Genomic DNA, 20,531 nt, shown 5'->3' with positions numbered 1-20,531 from the left:
CAAATGAAAGTAATATTTAATTTACAAAGAACTACTTGTTTAGGTTGACAAATATTTTTAGATCTCTTAATATTCTGAACTCCTACTAGAAGAGAAAAACTTCTGATTTAGGCTTTGATTATTCTATAAGTATCACATATATCTATAGATCTTGGTGGAGGAGAAGATGTGAGAAAGGAAAATAGGGGGGTGTGGAGGTAAGTGTGGATGTGAAGAGGATTGAGTAAAAGAGATATAAATTCTTCAAATTTTATATGAGAGAATGTAGAAGGGAATTTGTGTTTGAGTTAATGTTAATTGACATGACTTTATAATTTGTTCTCACATGATTAAAAATTTTATTTTATTTGGTAGATGTAGATGAGAAATTCCTAAACAAGTAAATCTTTTATTGGTTTTTTGAATTTGTTCTTTGATTATTGATTTTTAATTTTTTTTCTTAATTTCAAAACCTTTTCTCTCTCTCTCATTGCCATGTAGCCTCTTGTCTCATTTTAGAGAGAAGAGAGAGTTGAATTGCAAGTCCCTTCTTTTGTCATGCACATGAAAGCCACATATAAATTCTGTCTTTCTCACTGCTTGTTGCTCAAGTATGTGTCCCATAGTTGAACCTGCACCAATGATCTGTTTTTGCTTCCTTGCATGTCAAACATTCCTACAAGAATAAGCACAGATACCAAGTAAGCAAGAACCAAACCAGTTGCAAAAGGAATCTTGATTCATGGTCCAGAAAAAAGACATTATCAGATCAAGAGGAGAGTTGCCTGTTTCACAGTTAGATTTGCTTGAAGTTTGTATGATCTGAACTATATCTGAAAGAACAAATCAATCAGAGTTGAATGGTTCCATCTCCAAATGATCCTTTCATGTATGTGCTCCTACCAACTTTTAGTTCATGGATGATGCAAAATCCATGTCCTGTGCTTGTCCACAACAAGGTGATAGAGCATCCATCATTCATGACCTGTAAGCAGCCAATGTGAAGGCTTCCTTCCTCTCTTGGTAGGGCTTAATTTCTTTCAGCTGTTTGTGCTGCTAGGACAGTCTTAAGTGAATCAGAAAGTGTACATATTCTTGTTCATGTCTTGGGGTGCTCTGTCATAAGAATCAACCACTAATATATATGAATTCTCACGAAAGTGAATTTAGTTCAGACTTGTGATTGAATTCTTGATGCTTTCTTGCCTCACAAGTAATCAAAATGGGGAGGGAAGGAACAAGTCTCTGTACAATGGACTAGAAAAGAGTATGATGAGCAAGTTGCAAAGATACCAACCTGAATGAAGAACAGTTTCAGAAGCATGGGCCACAAAGATCAAACTACAATGGTTTCAGATAACTTGAAGAGAACACATTCTGGTAACAAAGATTTTCTGAATGTAAGAAATGAATTCAATGTAAAGTAGGAAAAACAAAGTCGAGTAATTGATGGAAAAGCTAAAAGATCGCCGGCCAGTCTGAATTTTCTTGGCTTTTGAGAAGCATATATAAAAAAGAACTGTAGCTATAAAGCTGTGGTAAAGAACAAACTGGACTTTCTCATGGAATTCCCTTAGCTTGCATCTATATCTGTCTCCTCCTTTAATTCCTTGGTGATACAGTAATCACTATGTATGAATAAAGTTTGATATGCCCATCATAATTCAAACTTCAAACTCTGATCTTTCTCAGTGGAACTGCTCCTGTCTTCCTTTCTTCCCTAACACGAGCAACTGGGACTCTAAGACTCTCTATTGGTCACACAACATCACTGTCATGTGCCCCTCCCAACATAGACATCAGTGCATTAGGTGTGAGTTGCAGGAAATGTGTGTTTCCCTTGCATCAAGTCTGACCCCTGACAGGGATGTCACTGCTCCCGGCGCCTGCAGCAACAGCACCTTTCTTCCAACCCTCTCCCTTCTACTTCTCGTGGTACTCCATGCAGCCTCTCTGTCTTCAATGAACCACCAGTTCTCTCTCTCTCTTGATTCAACTACAGCACTGTGCACCCCAGGGCATCTGTGGAGCTGCTTCCTCCTCTCACTAAATGCCCTCACTGTTTGTCTGCTCACTTATACCTTGAACCTTGTGTGGTGGTTGGAGATGAGTGTGTCCTTGACAAGTGCTTCTTCTCCAGCTTCTACAGTACACAAGAAGAATAGTACTGTTGGCATTTAAAACATCATAAGGGAACATGAGGTGTAGAGAGAGAAAGAGAGAGAAATTAATTCTAGTTGTAGCAGAAGAGGACCAGCTTTTTGGAATATCAGTGAGGGTTGCAGATTTATCTTCCACTTGTTATCTGTGCATTATGATGTCAACTTTGAAGGAGAAGACAAATAGTTCATTGGGAAACAGGAGCACTGTTTCCCTTTCTTCATCTGCACTCCTATGTGTTTGGTCCTTCTTTCTCATTTACTGTGAGTATTGCAGGAAGAAAAATACTTTTGTTACTATATAATCTTAATTTTTCTTACAATGACTGAATGCTTATACCCCTTAAAACAATCCCTCTAAATGGTACAAGAAATAGCAATCTATGATATGTATGCCTTTTTGCTTGTAGTTACAGCTTATATTTATTGATTACCACAAGCTATGACATAACATGATTTTAGGATGTTAATGATGATAGTATTAATTAGTTACAAATGGAATCTAAAAGTATTTTATAGAGATTGTTAATCACAGTGATTAGTTGTGATGACAGGATACAATAGAACCGTACTTCACAGACAAATTAATGCTAAGAAATTGGTAGATGTTATTGCATGCTTTGGTTTTGTGTGAGATCTTTATCTCACATCCTAAGCAAGTTAAGATTAAGCTTAGAGTTTGATGGGTGTATTATTATTAAATTTAATTTAAATATCTTAAATCAATGATTCAGACTCAATGAAATTAATAGATTAATTATTCTACTAAGTTGGATCGCAATAATTGACATCAAAACTAATATAGTATTAAAGCGAAATTTGAGTTAAAAAAAATTATCTATGACACATCAGAATTAGAGTCTTGACAAAGATTATAATACTCTGATTTAGTCTAATATCATAAGTGGTCTAAGTCTCAGATAGAATTTAATGATTATATTATTATTAATTTCAGCTCAAATATTTTATGACAAAAGTCTAAATTTAATAAAACTAACAAATAAATTATGCACCCATACAATGGAACAAATGGGAAGAATAACATAGATTTGCATTCAACCTCTTGAGGATAGCAAGGAAACACACAGAATCTTGCAAATCAAGACTCAAACCATTCCCTTCTCTCTCTCTCTCTCTCTCTCTCTCTCTAATCTTAGTGGGTGCAGACAGCATCTAGACCAAGTCTCATTCCTTGTCTTTGGGGTAAATATTCTCTTAAAGTTTCCTTTTCTCTTGCTTGTTTGTTTGTGATGACTTGGTGAGGGTGTTTACTGTGTGCTCTATATTTCTAAAGTTATGTTTAGAAAGAAGATCTACATGGACTTCATATGCTCCAACCAAACTTGTTCTGAAAGCCCAAGTGTTGTTCTTTAATATATCTCAAGGATCTTATCCTCTTGATCTCTTCTCTTTTGCCTCCATTTCCCACTGTTCCCAAGGTTCCTCCTCTTGATTGTTCTTTCTTTGATGCCTTTTCTACTATTCTTTGCAATTTCGTGATCATCTCTCTCTCTCTCTCTCTCTCTTAGTGAAGAGGCAAACATCCATTAGATCTTCCTTTCTACTCTCGACAACTCCAACCATGGCAGATCCCTATGCTGATCCCTTCAAAGCTTTCCGCAGAGAGTATCCTTTCTCCTGTAACCCATTTTCTGAGTTCTGCCATGGCGGCACCAACTCCTGCCTCCCTCCCCAGACCCTCTCTCCTCCTGTGAGGGAGGCCCTCCCTCTCCTCAGTCTCAGCCCTACGAGGCACCAAGAGGTGGAAAACAGCTCCTCTTGCAGTGCCGTTAATGAAGGTGGAAAGGTCAAGGCCGCCGTGGACACTGATGGTGAAGCTGATGCTGTGACTGTGTCTCTGCACATAGGCCTTCCCAGCCCTGGTGCAGTGGATCTGACGCCAAGATTCTCTTCAACTCCAGAGGATACTAGTGGAGGAAAGCAAGAGCAAGGTGGCGACGATGAAGACGATGTGGTTTACCCTATCGATCTTATAGGAAGGATCAACAAGGGACAGTATTGGATTCCCACCCCTACCCAGATCCTAATTGGTCCAACCCAGTTCTCTTGCCCAGTATGCTGCAAGACCTTCAATAGATATAACAACATGCAGGTAAACCTTTGTCCCAATTCTGGCCTAATTGAGACTAAGATTGCAACCTCTCCTTTCCTGTGATTGTACTACGCATGGACCATGCTCCAATCTGTTTGTTGTGCTTTTGGAGATTGGTTGATGCGTTGCACGTTACACTGCAAAGATTTCCAGTCCTTTCAGTGCACATATGGAATATATATCAAGAAATATGCGATCTTCTGCACTCACAGTTCACTGAGATATAATCTCTCTCTCTCTCTCTCTCTCTCTCTCTCTCTCTCTCTCTCTCTCTCTCTCTCTCTCTCTCTCTCTCTCTTCATTTGTCTTGTGTATGATAACTCAATTGAATCTTATGTTGGATTTCGTTTCTCAAGTTCTTCAACTGGCAGGCCAGCTTGCCAACACTACAACACCAAAAGCTGAGTGCATCCTTTTATCACTACAGTGCTCTCAGAGACCCCTCATTCAGAGGGGAGCTATTCTTTCTCCATCTGCTTGTTATCTTTTTGGTAGATCATCATGGAATGTCAACAAGCACTCTCTTGACTTCTCTTTTACTCTTACGTTTAGAATAATCCTTTGCCTCAAGTAATGATCTATGCTTGGCAATTGTACGTGTTCATCGCCAGATGCATATGTGGGGACATGGATCACAGTATCGGAAGGGACCCGAGTCTCTGAGAGGCATCCAGCCGACGGCGATGCTGAGGCTTCCTTGCTACTGCTGCGCCCCCGGTTGCCCCAGCAACATCGACCATCCGAGATCAAAACCATTGAAGGACTTCAGGACCCTCCAAACTCACTACAAAAGGAGGCACGGAATCAAGCCCTTCGTGTGCCGGAAGTGCAGCAAGGCTTTTGCGGTCAGAGGCGACTGGAGGACCCATGAGAAGAACTGCGGCAAGCTGTGGTACTGCATCTGTGGCTCAGACTTCAAGCACAAGAGGTCACTGAAGGATCATATCAAGTCCTTCGGCAGTGGGCACGCCGCGTACGGCATCGACTGCTTCCAGGAGGCAGCGGAGGAGGAGGAGGAGGAGGAGGAGGAGGAGACATCGTCGGAGATCGAACAAGATGGTTTCCAGTCCTACAAGGGAAGGAAACACGGCTTTCTGGGTCGCAGGTGATGAACTATATCATCATGCCATGCTTGTTTCCTTTTTCTTCCTTTGTCTCTCTAGATTTAAGTGTTCCCTCACCATAGATCCCTTCTCCTACTCTCTCCTTTCTACTATTAAGCCAGTAAATAAAGATCGATACATGGCAATAGGGAGAGATTCTACTATTAACCTCACTCTAAGGAACGTTGCATGGATCCTTCTTTTCACCAGACCGAGTCTTTTCATTCTTCCTTCCTTTTGATCTGTCATGCATGTCAAATGGGGCATAAGACTGTACCTTAACATTTGCAGTTTGGTAGGCTTTTTAGATTCTGCAGACAAGCTACTGCTTTTGGCTCACATGTTGCTTTATGCATTGGATAGTGCTTACATATATGTATACATCAAATGATTAGCGTACCTTCCTTCAAATACTATGTGAAAGTACTCATTTGGTGTGTGGATTATGGAACTTAATTCAGGTTTATGTACATGAAATGTCTCATGGCTGTCTTCTTTTGAAACTAGACACACACAGAATGTGTGTGTGTGTGTGTGTGAGAGAGAGAGAGAGAGAGAGAGAGAGAAGAGTCATTTCAACCACAACCAGTCAATCTTCAGTATACCTGTAGGACTGTAGGGGATGGTCAGATTGATACTCTACAGATACACAGTCACAGGTTTGGCTCCATAAGTTCTCAGACTTGCATGTTTTCTCTATCTTTTTCTCCATTTCTATCTTTTTTTTTCTTTTTTTAGTGACAATAAAAGCCTTACAATTTTTTTTCATTCTGTACCAAAATATGAAATATCAAAATGTTGCACTGTGATTCAACCTAAATAAAATCCTATATCAAAATCATTATCTCACAACATAACAACTGAGAAAAGATAAGACAAACATAAGAGCGCAAACCCGAGATAACACAAGAATTAGTTCAGCTATTAAGCCTAATCCAAGAGCAAAAAACCACTAGTGAGAGCTTCACTAGGTTGAAAGATATACCATAAAATAATTTCATATTGCCAAACCAAGATTTCTCTCATTCAATAGCCATTTCTCTAAGAATCCAAGCAATATGTCTGCAATACTTTATCATATAAAATAAATGGTTTAAGAGAATGCAACTCAATAGTAAGATGGAAATAAGGAAATTAATTGCAAATTGTTCTATGAGAATATGTCTATCAGCAACCAATTTATGCCTTGGAGACTAAACTCATGAAGCTTTTGGCTTCATGCAAAGCAAGACTAGGTGGCCATTGTTGTTAAAATGCCTTATTGCTTGAAGGACACACCATATAAAGTAAGCTGAAGGTGAGATAGAGTGGAACATATGTATAATAATCCATGTAATTTTCCACCTATGTTTGTGTCCATTCATGCATGTAAATGGACATGTGTGGTTGTGCAAGAGAAGAAACCTTCTCTTGATTGGATTGACCCTAATTTTCATAACTCCATTATGAATTATTTCAGGAACATTGAGACTATTGGTGAAGCCTAACTTTGTCAACTTGCTAAATGTTAGATATCTCAGGTACATGCATTCTAACATTATTTTGGAACAGTGAAAAGGCCCTTTTCATTGGATCAATAAACTAATAATCAATGATGCACCATTTCTTACATTCATTTTAGATTATACACAATTATACACTGAAACACTTTGATCAGATCAATGTCACATTTTCATAATTAATGGTGGTGGTATGTTAATATTTGAAGGGATATATATTTCCAAAATTTACAAGGATATATGTAGAAGCCCTTCTTTAAGTACCCAAAGGAAACATCCTTCCCTGTCATTAGGTGTGTTCCAGTGACAAAGAACTATCATCTCTCTGATGAATGATTGGATTCCAACAATTCCTTGTTCTTGCTGGGTCCAAGAATAGTTTCAGTAATAGAACCATCAGGGTCATCTGATTGATTTCACATGCACTCCACTGTGTGGCCAGGATTTTTGAAGATCCAAGACAGTATGTTTCAGACTGGACTGTACTCTACCAACCAGAATATGATGGTTGAGATTAAAAGAGCTGAAAGAGAATCCATTCAAAGAGTGAAACCATGCATCCACAGTGCCAACAGTTGTCACCACTCTCAGCCTCACTAAACAAAGGATTCTTTTGGGCAGTGTTCAATGTTCTTTTCCTTTTTGTTCTGTGTTTTCTTTTGTTTGGCAATCTACATGTTTGACAATGCTGCTTTTGCTTTATTCTTGAAGTATGATCCCTTCTTCTCCAAGCTTTGGTATAGCATTGGAAGTAGAAACATTGGAGAATTCTCATGGTTTGACTGAAAATTCAGAAATGTTGAACAAAATGCTTGAAAGGGATGATGTGAAAGATGTGTCTCTGGGATCACTGAGAGTTATTTGGTGCATTCATTCAGACTATCTATTCTGCCTCTTTCACTCAGATTGCTTGGATGATGAGGCAGTCTACAGTGGAAGGAAATGAATTCCACATCCACAGTGTTAAGCCAAAACTCACTGCAGTGCAGGTACTGCTCCTTTGTCAGTATCATGCACTTCACAGAGTTTACTCAGAAAGCCTGGTCTACTTCCAAGGAGTACACAGCATATTCCAACTGGAATTTTTGGTGGTGATGATGATATCATCTCAGAGCTTTTTTGCTCAATCCTCATGCCTCATTCTTGAGTGAGCCATCTCATATCATGGGCAAACAGAGTAGCATAGCATGAAAACAAAATGATGGTGGTAAATCAATTATATATTCAACATATGACAAGACATGAAAGGGAAAGCATAGCAAAAGCTCCAGTTTAGGCAGTGTGAATTCAACAAAGCAACTCTCTTTCAAGAAAAGTATACAAAGTTCTTGATAGAAGAAGACTTTTGCTTCCTTTTCCACTTTAGTTGATGGCATCTTTATCCTCCAACAACATCAAATTTCTCCAGTGAAGGAATGGGTGGCATGGTGGAGAAGAGAAGAGTTGTTGTAAAAGCAAGACCTTAAATGCCCAAAAAATCTCACACAGTCATTGGACATTGAAGAATCCAGTCAGGCAGGAAAAAAAAGGCTCTTCTTTTCCCCAGGAAGAAAGAGACCAAAACCACTTTAAAGATGATTGAAACTTCATATGAAAACATGAACTCATACCTGAAGTACTTGGATGGTTCATTATCAATCATCAAATTAGGTTGTGAATGAAGAGTCATGCATCTGCAGGTATATGACAGATCTGCATAAAGTCTTTGCCAAATGGCTCATACTACAAAGTACACCACACAGGGCCACATGTTCTATCAGAGTTCTCCATTTACTTGTATGAACAAGTAACTCTCTAGGATAAAGAGAAGTCAAACTAAAAGGCATTGAGTTAGTGTTTCAGCAATTTATCTTTACATTTTGTGAACTTAATGGCCTTAATCCTTGGGGTTTACCACTTATTATTTATGCTGTTAAGCTTGTTCCAAAGATCTTCCACTGACAATTAATTCATCTCCAAATCCAAGAAATTTCAATCACAGCATCTAACAACTTCAAATATATGGAAATCCTCATTGTTCTTAAGGCATCTAAAACAATAAAAATGCAGTCAATGGGAGGATATCTAATAAAGTCCCTAATGAACTCAGCAAAGAATTTATAATATCTATATACTATATTAAGATGCATGGATTGCAAGTGGTCTAGAAATTCAAAATTACCTTTGAAAATCACACCAATAAAATAAAATCCCTGAAAGCTCTAATTTTTTAATACAATTTTACAACTATTAAAAATATATAATAATAATAATAACATATAATATTTTTTAAAAGAATAAATAACAAAGATAGATTTTGATCCCAGGTAATATTTTTTAAATAATTTATATATATAAAAATATAAGCAAAAAGGGAAATTGTGTGTGTGTGTGTGTGTGTGTGTGTGTATATATATATATATATATATATATATATATATATATATATATATATATATATATATATATATATATATATATATATATATATATATATATATATTGCACAATAATAAGCTCAAAGAAAAAGAAAAATGTAACGCATGGCATAGATTGCCAATTATTATACCTTTGTATGAAGTTGAGATAAAAGAATACATATTTGTTGTTTATGTATCACTGTTACATGATACTACAATCTTGGCATCTACAGATGGAGGAGGGAGAAGAGAAGAACGAAGCATATGGTGATGGCGGAGGCCGGAAGTCCGGCAGCAGCCACGGGCATGGGCGCCGGTGCATCCGCGAGAAGCTCACGCAGGTCGCTCTCGCTCTCGTACCCCGCGGCCGCCATGGCCACCACGCACAGGAGCAGCGCTCCGGCCATCACAGCAGCAGAGAACCGCGCCATCAGTTGTCACGACGATCTGAAGAGGGAGGTCTCAAGCTCGGTAGAGAGAGGTAGAGGATTCCATCTTGAGGTCAACAGCTGTGCGCCTCTTAAATAAGGGGGGAAGGGGAAGAGTGTGAGGAGACTTTGGAGGAGCAGCTCCGGCACCATGGTCATGCATTCCATGTTCTCATACATATTGCATGCAGTGATCCTACGTGAATCTTTACGTCTCTTGTATCCTCTTACGATTCCAAGTTTTCAGATGGATGGATTGGATGCTGCTCCTTCAACCCCACCAGATGAAGCCACTGCCATTGATCATGAACAAAATGTTGCTAATTAAAATGGGTTTTAAAGCTACCAACTCTGATTTAACTGTAAAATAATGAGTTTCTTAATTGAATGTTCTTTTTATTTTCATGATGAAAAATAAAAAGTTCAAATCTGTCCTTTTAATTCTTTGTCTTATATTAGACATGCTATTTCCAGGAAGTCAAAGATGAGGAAGAACAGGTAATGAAGTCTTCCACGTACCATGCGCATGCATGCACGTAGAGCTTCTTCTTCCCTTCACAAAACATGGCCACCACCCAAGAAAACCAAAGGCCACAAAGAGAGCACCCCAACCACCAAACCAATCTATAAGACCCCCTCCTCCATCCTCTCCCCTTCCCTCCTCAGTCCTGCAAAAGGAGAGACAACCACCCAATGGAGATGGGGAAGATCGCCTGCGCCGTCCTCGTCGCTGCCGTTTCGGCCACCACTGCACTGGCAGCTGAGGCACCCGCCCCTGGCCCTGCAAGTGCTTCCTTCGCGGTCGCCCCTGCCGTCGGGGCCGTCATCGGGGCCTCCCTTCTCTCCTTCTTTGCCTTCTGCTTGCAGTAGTCTCGCAAAGAGGAACAAAGGAGAAGAAGAAGCCTTCGTGCTGTTTTTGTAATGTAATGTGATCGGTCAACCAATCTCATGGAATAAAACATTGCTTATATTTATAGTATCCCATCGTATCTCTTTGGAATGAATTGATGACACATTTCCATTTGGTGCTTCGACTCAGCTCGCACTCGGCCGATTCGACCCGACACGAGCCCAAAGCCCGCGTCCAAGATAGGCCCATAACGCCACTTAGGTCACGTGAGGGCTATCTCGTAATTAAAGGCATTACTGGTGGCATTTGGTTGACCATTGTCCTATATAAGATCTCCGGGTAGCGACCATTAGGGTTTCTTGTTATTTGGCCGCGCGCTCAAGGTTGAGAGGGGAGAGCTAGCGTAGGGGGTGCCGGCGGCGGCGACGATGGTGGAGAAGGCGAGCAAAGGGAGGAAGGAGGAGGTGGTGACGAGGGAGTATACCATCAACCTCCACAAGCGGCTTCACGGATGGTATATCTTCTTTGCGATTTCTTTTTCCTAGGGTTTCTTTTTTTCCCCGCCATTGATTGGCCTCGTATGATGTCGGAATGTGTGATCTGTTGTTCTTGGTCTGAGTCCTGTTTGCTTCTTCTTTGTTGGAGATGGGTTTTTGAGATTTCTTAGAATTCGTTGTTTGTGGTGTTAGATTATGATGTGATGTGATTCGTTGTATCGAAACAACTTTTGATTGTTTGCGCTTTTAGCTTTCCTTTTGAATAGATGAGGAATCCAAGTTTGTTTTAGAAATGACCGAAATTTTGTCCAGTGCTAGAATACGGATATGGATGTCATGTAGTATCTCAGTTCAAGAACTGATAATTTTCTATAGTCTAGGGGTTTAAGAACTTGCAAGAGTAGTACGTCATTCAGATCTAAATATTCTCTTGCTCTTATCCAACGCTGATGGACCATTTAACCAAGCAGATACATTCTTTAGTTCATGCTGTGCCAGTGCTAAAACTTGCCACTAAGCTTAGTTCACGATGTGCAACTGAAACCGATATAGGTTCCTGAAGCCAAAATTGGTAGGAGCATCATTCAACTATTTCTTTAATCTCTGAAATGTCCCAAAATTGGAGGAAAAAAAAGGAATTGACTGATGGTCTTCTATGTCCAACTGAAACCGATGCAAGAGACAAATTGGTTTTCTACTAAAATCTGGAGTATATCGTTGTTGTGTTAGCAACATTGTTGAGGACTTTGATGAACAAGCCTATCCACATATATTGATGATTGTAATGAAGTTACTCGGCAGTTCCTCGTTTGTTGTGATGGAATCCTGAATCTTCTAGTGGCTGGATGGACTTTAGACATTATGATGTGGAACAAGAAGGGAAATTGCAGCAAAAATTGGGAATAGATGTGGCTGTGCTCATTTAGAAGTCTTAGGGTCCCTTGTAAATGCTTGCCAAAAAAAAATTCCTATAAGGTTTAATGATCTTTGAATGATTGACCAGTTTTCTAGGCTTGTTACAATCTTGGATGTATATGCTTGTGTGTGTTGTGATACCTTATGTTCCTTCCCATGTGTCTGAACATATATTTCATGCAAAGTCCTCTTGCTGCACTAGCACATCATTCTATTTCTATTCTGAATACAGAAGTATTCTCGGTACCTTGTGACAATAGCTTCCTACCTCATGCTTCACAAGGTAGTACTTGTGGGCTTCCAGGTTTAGTCTGAACTATCGCATCTTATACTATAATGTAAGAAGATCCTCGTGTAGCCATGTGAACGATTCTTTTGGTGATCATGTTAAATTTGTATTGGATCAGAGGAGATTCTTTTTAAGCATAGGTACCAAATGTCTGGTTTTAATTCTTGTTAATCTCTTTGATTTCAAGTAAAATTGTAACAAAAGATTCTCTTGGCTCTTCTATACCCTTTTGCTTGAAGAAGAGATTTTAAGAGTTTTGTAATTATGTGATTGGAGTTTTACATGAGTCTGGTCATTGTGCCTCAATGCCAAACCTGCACATGTTATCGTCATGTGCTGAAAGATTGTGGACATAAGCCTAACCTCCTGTTTTGAGCAGCACTTTCAAAAAGAAGGCTCCCAAGGCTATCAAGGAGATCAAGAAGTTTGCCCAGAAGGCGATGGGGACTACAGACGTGAGGGTTGATGTCAAGCTCAACAAGCACATCTGGAGCAGGGGGATCCGCAGCGTGCCAAGGCGGGTTCGTGTGAGGATTGCTCGGAAGAGGAACGACGAAGAGGATGCCAAGGAAGAGCTCTACTCTTTGGTTACAGTAGCTGAGGTTCCCCCAGAGGGATTCAAAGGGTTGGGCACCAAGGTCGTTGATGAAGCTGACTGAACTCTCCACCAGCTCTGGCTGAGTGGAGACCTAGTTTTGCTTGACGGTTCCAGTGTTTTGACATTTGAATTTATCAGGGTAATGCCCGTGTGAACTCTTTCGATTAGTTGCTCAAGAATCCATCTGTGCACACATTTATGTTCCAGCACCTGATTTCTTAGGGTCTTGTGTGGTCTCTTTTTCTATTTAAGAACATAAAAGAGGATCAAGTATTTCGTGAAGTTCATCTTTGTTTTTGTTGCTTTTAAAATTAATTTTATTGCTTGCAAGTATAGGTGGTACTCTTATCATTAAGTACCCACCGGTTGATTGATTGAATTGTTGGGGGTACATAATGCTAACTCTCACAGTGATGTCAATTACCTTTTCAGGTTACGCAATGTGCCATGATTTGGCTACTGAATTATCCTTTTATCTAATTGTTAGATTTATTTATTTTAATGTTATTGATTTTATCAATAGAATTATAAAAATAAAATGTAAGAAAATAATTTTAATATTTTAATTAATAGTGATGGACGAAGTTAGTGATGGTGAGAGGTGATTGTATTTTTGTATTTATGATTCTTTCGTTATTTTACAATCTACGTTAGTGTTGACATAATTATCAAACAATAAAAGATTGATCGATATAGATGTTATAGATGATAAAATGATCATTTGATAATGTCGTCGTTTGTTATCATCGATTTTTTTTATTAATAAAATAATATAAAAAATTATTTTTATAATTATAAAAATATTAATTAAAAATTTTAAAATATAAAAATCAAAAGACTAAAGATAAGAAATCACGGGATAATATATAATTAATGCTTTTATCGTTGGTTCACCTGTCGTAGTGTTACGGATAAACTTCGAAACAGGATGTTTAATGTAATGCTTATGTATGTTCGTGTCTTTTGATATGTTCATGCTTTGTACAGCATGTAGAGGGACGATCGAATGTTTAATAGTCCTATTTTAGTTAGGTTGGTGGTAGTTTTAGGCTTGTAAATAAAGATCATATCATGTGGACACGTGTGAGAGATGTTTGATCTATAATGGATCATTTTACCCTTGTTGTGCAACTGTTCAGAACTTGTAAAGTCTCTTTGTAGTTTGCATTGTTATGAAGTGTTTTTTAGAGATGTTTGCTTGTGGATCCCGATTGAGGTGCTCTCTCTAACCCGTTCTCTCTTTTGTGGGTCCTAAGGGACATGGGAGGCTTCGGGGAGGCTGACTTTTGCGGACAGATATGTAAGGGTATCGTACGACTTATGCAAAACCAATACGTAATAGCAGGGTGTTTCCACCGTCTCGTTGACAAGTTGAATATGTCATTCTCACCGGTTTATGTGTCGTGTTCTTTACCCACTCTGAAGATCTTGAGGTGAGAAGCCTCGTCCGTCCGATCGGATCAGCCCGCTGTATCACCATCTCATGTCTATTCTCGTCATTTCAACTAAAACCCCATCCCCTTTCATCCACAGCCCCACCCCATTTCTTTCCCTTTGTCTCTGCAACGCCTCGTTGGTAATGGCGGCGTCGACCAAAGCCCAGCGAAGCAAGCGACCAAGACAAGCCGTGGCGGAGGCTGTGCACGTCCTTCTCCTCCTCCTCCTTTTTCTCTCCTCCTCCGCCGCTGCATTGACCACTGACGGCCTCGCCCTCCTCGCCCTCAAGTCCGCCGTCACCGACGACCCCACCGGCGCGCTGGCCGCCTGGCTCGACTCCGACGCCAGTCCCTGCGCCTGGACCGGCGTCACCTGCCGCCGCGGTCGCGTCGCCGACCTCGCCCTTCCGAACCGCGCCCTCTCCGGCTACATCCCCTCCGAGCTCTCCTTCCTCTCCGCCCTCCAGAGCCTCGCCCTTCCCGGAAATCGCCTCTCCGGCCCCGTTCCCGCTGCGCTCTCCGCCGTCGGCGGCCTGGTCGAGCTCGATCTGTCCCGCAACAACCTCTCCGGCCCCATCCCGCCCGAGCTCGGCCAGCTCAGCTCCCTCGCCCGCCTCGACCTCTCCTCCAACCTCCTCTACGGGCCGCTGCCCCCGGCCATCGCCTCCCTCCCGCGCCTCTCCGGCGTGCTCAACCTCTCCTGCAACCTGCTCTCCGGGCCGGTACCGCCGGCGTACGGCGGCATTCCGGCGGCCGTGAGCCTGGATCTCCGGCAAAACAACCTCTCCGGCGAGATCCCGCAGGTGGGGTCGCTCCTGAGCCAGGGTCCCACCGCCTTCGCCGGCAACCCAGGCCTCTGCGGCTTCCCGCTTAAGAATCCGTGCCCGGCGCCCAAGCAGGACCACAGGATCCCCCAGCCGAACCCCATCCTCAACCTGAACTCCAGCGACGCCACACCCCGCCCGATCGCGGCGGAGGGACGGAAGAAGCCGGTGGGAACCGTCCCGATCATCGCTGGCGTCGTGCTGGTCGTCGTCGCGTCGATCCTCGTGCTCCAGTGGCACTTCCGCCGGAGGCGCGTCGCCATGGAGGGCAAGGCCCCGAAGAACGAAAAGGGCTCCTCCCCCGGCGGCTTCGGCCCCGCGGGCTTGGCAGGAGAGGAACGGCGTGATGGACACGGGTCGGAAGTTTACGCGGCGGTGGATGAGGGGTTCGTGCTGGAGCTGGAGGAGCTGCTCCGGGCGTCGGCGTACGTGGTGGGGAAGAGCAGGAGCGGGATCGTGTACAAGGTCGTGGTGGGCCGGGGGGGCTCCGCCGTAGCGGTGCGCCGCCTTAGCGAGGCGGAAGACGGGGACGCTTTCGGTGGAAGCGGCGGCGACGAGTGGCGGCGGCAGCGGGCCTTCGAGTCGGAGGCGATCGCAATCGGGCGGGCGAAGCACCCCAACGTGGTTCGCCTCCTCGCCTACTACTACGCGCCGGACGAGCGCCTCCTCGTCTACGACTACATACCCAACGGCACCCTCCACGACGCCCTCCACGGTAACATCGCGGATCGCGTACTACATCTCCACCGAAGTAAATCTCGACCGTCGATTGCGCTTAACATCTCGTGAACCCGCAGGTGGACCACGGAATCCGACGCCTCCGGCCCTTCCCTGGACAGCGAGGCTCGCGATACTACAGGGCGCCGCACGGGGGTTAGCTTACCTCCACGAGTTCAGCCCCCGGAAACACGCCCACGGGAGCATCACCTCCTCCAAGATCCTCCTCGACGACGACCTCCAGCCGCACATATCCGGCTTCGGACTCTCCTGCCTCGTCTCCTCCGGGGCTGAGCAGCGGCTTGCCAACCCCGCTTCCAAGAAGCAGGCAGCAGGGCCCGGGACGGACGGGTACCTGGCCCCGGAGGTCCCCGGCGGCGAGGCGACGCAGAGGGGGGACGTGTACGCGTTCGGGGTGGTGGCGCTGGAGGTGGTGACGGGGCGGGTGGCGGAGGCGGATCTGGAGGCGTGGGTGCGCGGGGCGTTCCGGAAGGAGCGGCCGCTGTCGGAGGTGGTGGACCCGGCGCTGCTGCACGAGGTGCACGCCAAGCGGGAGGTGCTCGCAGTGTTCCACGTCGCGCTGGGGTGCACCGAGGCGGATCCTGAGCTGCGACCTCGGATGCGTGCTGTGGCTGAGAGCCTGGACCGAGTCGTAGGCGCGGCGACCCGGTGACCCGTCTCGTGTTTGTTCTTTTGTTTCTTTGTAATCATGTTGTATCAGTGGGTGTAGTAGCAAGTAGTATTCACGTTCGCCCAGCCTTCGTAGCACTGAAGAAGGCCTCCTGTTGCTGTTCTTGGAGTGGCAGATCCTTGACGCAGCTCTGCAGCTTTAGTTCAGATTTGCTTTGTCTTCTTCCTCCCGATCTCAGGTGATGCCAATTGGATCTTTGACCCATTGTTCCTTGAGACTCTTCTGCTATTTCTTTGGCAGAATTGGACTGCCCTAACCAGAGGAAGACTACAATTATGTGATGATGGTGATCTGTCGGATGATCAAGTTTTATGTGCTTGACGAAGGAAGTGTACCCAGTGAGAGCAGATACAAAAGCACAAGCACTATGAGCAGACAAGAACAGAGTGATGAACATAAGAGCAGAAACCATCCTGCATACTTCCATCTTTAATGTGTATTTCTGCATGTCGTTGTGCACGATCGAGTTCTCACTCCGAATCCGAATTCACTTGCCGTGGTTCGCTATAGCATCGACCTCATCCTTGCCCCAACCTCACACATACACTCAGGCAGCGGGTAAGCAGTGACATCCCTGCCGATCTTGTCGGTACGCAGCTCCGGCTGGCCCAGCGATCCCTGATGCAGTTCTTTGACAATCCGGTTGAGTTCCGACGCCGGCAAGGAGGCGTTCATGAAGTGGCGGAGCATCTGCCGCTTGTTCGGTGTGATGAACTTCCTGTGCCCGGCGAACGCCCTCTGCCCCCGCATCAGGTGCCCCATGTTTCCGCCATGCGAAGCCATGAACACGTCGCTCTGCTCGCAGACCACGTCATCGATGGCAGCAAGGAGGGAAGACCTGTTAGCGAACGGTCCCAGTTCACCCGGCAGTGTCAGGTTCTCTTTGCTGTACAGGTTAGGGAATTCTCTCATCAAGGGCAGCAGGGCGTCTCGCCCCCCAAACGGCTCGCCGCCCGCCCAGTATATCCTCGCGTCCCTCGGCGCTTCCAGTGCTTTCAGCAATCTGAGTCGTAGCATCACCATTACAAGCTGAAATAGAGAACGGGCAGAGGTTGTGAGCGTACCTGGTGACTTCTGCGGCGTTCAACGGGCAAAGCCCGGCGAGCTTGCGGTCGTGGTAAGCCATGTTGGACCTCCCGGTGAGGAGCTCCGGCTTGAGCTTCCTCTCCACTCGAACGATCTCGTCGTGTTCGGGGCTGAGACCAGGAAGGCAACCGGTTCGCACCCACACATCCTCCTCCAATCGCAGGTGGAGTGCGAGGTACGGACCTTTGCTTCTCATCCTCATGGCGAGCTTGTTGCCCAGTTCTCGGATTGGAGCCGAGAACCTCAGTGCATGGAACGCAACCTAGTAAATTCGGGGACACACACCAGTCGATTCTGGTTTCCAATCGAGAGGAGGCAGGTCAACTAAGATGGAGAGGAGGCAATGGTTACCTTGCACCGGAGTTTTTGGAGATCAGGTGGGAGGTCCTTGGAAAGCCTGGAATCCAGGCCTCTCAGGAGCAGAACACCTTCTCTGTTAAGCTGCACCAGCAATCAACAAGGAGAAACGATGAATCAAGAGTAAAGATAAGGATTCCATTCCTTCATTTGATGAAGAACGGATCGAAAGAAGAACTGTTTTGCGCGCTGAGGACGTTTGTGGTAGGAGAAGACGACGACTCACTCGCTTCATGTATCTTGATCGAATCCAAGCAGGGGAGACATGAAGAGGCGTTTCCTTCGCCTGCACCGGCCTTGTCATGATATGAGTCGAGGGTAGCGAGGAGACTACCTTAACGTCGTCGGCGAGAACGCTCTTGAAGTGCTCCAGGTCGAACACGTCAGAGAACTCACTGCCCAGGCAAGGAACCAGTCAAGATGCTACGCACAGAAGTAAACAATGTGAATTGGGACGCAAGATGGCACCTTTCGTCACCCCAGATGACGTTGACCTGGAGGATGGGCACGACGAGGGTGGCGCCGAGAACGCGAGCGATTACCACCGCGTCGACGATCTGGTTCCGCTGCTGGTTGAGCCCGCCGGAGACGACCACCAGGAGGTACTTCTTCCGGCGTCCAGCCCGCGTAGCGGCCACGCCCTCCGCAAAGTACTGCTCGCTGAAGTTGAGACAGGGAACGTATCCCATACCGTCCGGCTGCTGCCAGAACTCCCCACGCGCCTCCACCCCTCCTCCGACGTCCGCCGCCATCGCCGCCGTCGAATCTGACAGTTCCGGGGAGTAGAGGGGGCTGCGGCCGAGGTGGGGGCAGGGGACAAGGGGATCGAGGTGCTGCCATGATCTCAGTATCCCCACGAGCGCGAAGAAGAAGAGCACCGAAAAGAGGAAGTTTGGGCTGCGACCAAGGGCGAGGAGGCGGTGGCCGGGCCGGGAGGCCTTCTTGGTCGGGGAAAAGAGGAGGAGGAGGCTGTGAAGCGAGGTGGAGGAGAGCGAGCGGCTGATCTCCGAGGGCACCGCGATGTACGAAACCCGCCTTCCCTTCGACGTCGCCGCCATTTCTCTTCTACGCTTCGTCGTCTCCGTTGCGTAGTGCGGTAAATATGGACTCCGCTTTGAGTAACACGGCGGGAAGAGAGGACAAAATGACTAAAGACCCCTTATGCTAGGATTGACCGCGACTGAGCAACGTAAATCGGACGGTTCAGATCGCGCATAACATCGAATTGACGGAGTATCGTGCGGCAGACGCGGCTCTATTTATCTTGATCAAAGTATAGTCATCATCAACCGTTGGCCACATTAGGAGTATCCTAGTCATAAAAATCGTTTGACTTCCGGACAGTGTTGACCAGCATAACTCGAGAGAGCAGTGCTTCGCACGTACTCATCACACGTATGCCGAATCACTCGATTCATGGACTGACGTGGGAGCTGCTTTAAGCCAAAAGAAGTTGCGTGTGAGACGCCGCGAAGCCAACGGCTACTTTCCTGCCTTCTTTTGAGCAGTGGAAGTAAGCTAATACATACGTACATACACACGTATAACACGTGTCGTGAACTGTCATACAACGTGATGGGGAGGTCAGTGCAGAAGAGTCAACTCGGCATGGTGATGGTCAACTCCCTCAACATGCCACACCTTTCTTCATGCATCAACAAAGGAAAGACTAAGAGCTGCTTCCCCAACTCCTTCACTGCATGCATTCCCTAAACAAAAGGAAAAAAGAAATATAAAACCTACACTTGAGTGAAGTACCACTATATATATATATATATAATCTTAAATTTGTAGGGTAACTTTTCTTCATTCCTAAAGCAACCATATCAAAGTGCTACTGGTTGCTGCATGTTGAGAAAAGCCATCTCTTAAGCCTTAAGGACCTCTCTCCAATCTTATTAGAGCAATCAGATTTATATAATCATATTGCATTAAGATACTCTGTGAATTAGTAGACTGTGCTATGAGTTTGGCACTATCAGATTGGCCAGAGAGGAGAGAGAAGTCAAATTTGGGAGCAAATCCTTGTCACTTCCTTCAAACTTAGTGCAGGCTGCTTAGTTCTTAAGTCTTTAGAGGAAGAAGTTTTTGCTTCAGTCATATTTAATCATTGCTCCATCTGCTCAAACAGTAGCTGCAATCTGTCAAGTATTAGAGATAGAGAGATTTTGATCTATCTTCTTCTATTATTTCTGAAGTGTATCATCTTTTTTTTTACAAGAGGGCTCTGACAATTAAAGGTTGGTATGAACATTCTGTCAATTTATAGCTCTGCAAAAGCTTTGAGGTTTATTTCAGATATTGTATTGCTTGAATTCTGGAAAATTTTCAGAATTGAATTGTCAAACACATTGAAACCTCTTTGTTTTCTGATAAATGTTGGACAGTATGATAAGCAGGAAAAATTGATGTCAGAAACCTTGCACTCTTCTTGCAAGAAGAAAAATGCAGGAGGAATCCAATGCTCAGAGACCAACACCCATAGCACTCTTTTTTGTCATGCAGGTATGAGAATCTCAAGCATGCCTGCAGCTTGAGGAAGAAACTTCTGATCTCTTAAAAGACATTGGGACCAAACACCATCACATTGT

General features: G+C 44.4%; 4 protein-coding genes across 4 annotated transcripts; 3 read left to right on the top strand and 1 right to left on the bottom strand.

The window, feature by feature from the left end:
• Positions 1-3,457: 3,457 nt before the first annotated feature.
• On the top strand, positions 3,458-5,810 carry LOC103988208 (zinc finger protein WIP2). Its single transcript, XM_018827467.2, has 2 exons — positions 3,458-4,251; positions 4,863-5,810. Exons 1-2 carry the CDS (start codon positions 3,721-3,723, stop codon positions 5,358-5,360), a joined length of 1,029 nt encoding a protein of 342 aa, XP_018683012.2. The 5' UTR covers positions 3,458-3,720; the 3' UTR covers positions 5,361-5,810.
• Positions 5,811-10,889: 5,079 nt separating this feature from the next.
• On the top strand, positions 10,890-13,111 carry LOC135641258 (large ribosomal subunit protein eL31). The gene is made up of 2 exons (XM_065156512.1): positions 10,890-11,044; positions 12,611-13,111. Exons 1-2 carry the CDS (start codon positions 10,959-10,961, stop codon positions 12,888-12,890), a joined length of 366 nt encoding a protein of 121 aa, XP_065012584.1. The 5' UTR covers positions 10,890-10,958; the 3' UTR covers positions 12,891-13,111.
• A 1,271-nt stretch (positions 13,112-14,382) lies between these two features.
• LOC135641256 (receptor protein kinase-like protein ZAR1) lies at positions 14,383-16,643 on the top strand. Its single transcript, XM_065156510.1, has 2 exons — positions 14,383-15,804; positions 15,887-16,643. Exons 1-2 carry the CDS (start codon positions 14,409-14,411, stop codon positions 16,477-16,479), a joined length of 1,989 nt encoding a protein of 662 aa, XP_065012582.1. The 5' UTR covers positions 14,383-14,408; the 3' UTR covers positions 16,480-16,643.
• Positions 16,644-16,887: 244 nt separating this feature from the next.
• On the bottom strand, positions 16,888-19,036 carry LOC135641257 (O-fucosyltransferase 20-like). Its single transcript, XM_065156511.1, has 5 exons — positions 18,409-19,036; positions 18,167-18,335; positions 17,935-18,024; positions 17,562-17,845; positions 16,888-17,500 (listed from the first exon to the last, which is right to left on the bottom strand). The coding sequence occupies exons 1-5, from the start codon at positions 18,996-18,998 to the stop codon at positions 17,002-17,004; spliced, it is 1,632 nt and encodes a 543-aa protein (XP_065012583.1). The 5' UTR covers positions 18,999-19,036; the 3' UTR covers positions 16,888-17,001.
• Between the last annotated feature and the right edge of the window lie 1,495 nt (positions 19,037-20,531).

This window comes from Musa acuminata, chromosome BXJ3-6 (genome assembly GCF_036884655.1).
Source record: "Musa acuminata AAA Group cultivar baxijiao chromosome BXJ3-6, Cavendish_Baxijiao_AAA, whole genome shotgun sequence".
NCBI lineage: Eukaryota > Viridiplantae > Streptophyta > Magnoliopsida > Zingiberales > Musaceae > Musa > Musa acuminata.
This window is presented reverse-complemented; position numbering and strand designations above follow the sequence as displayed.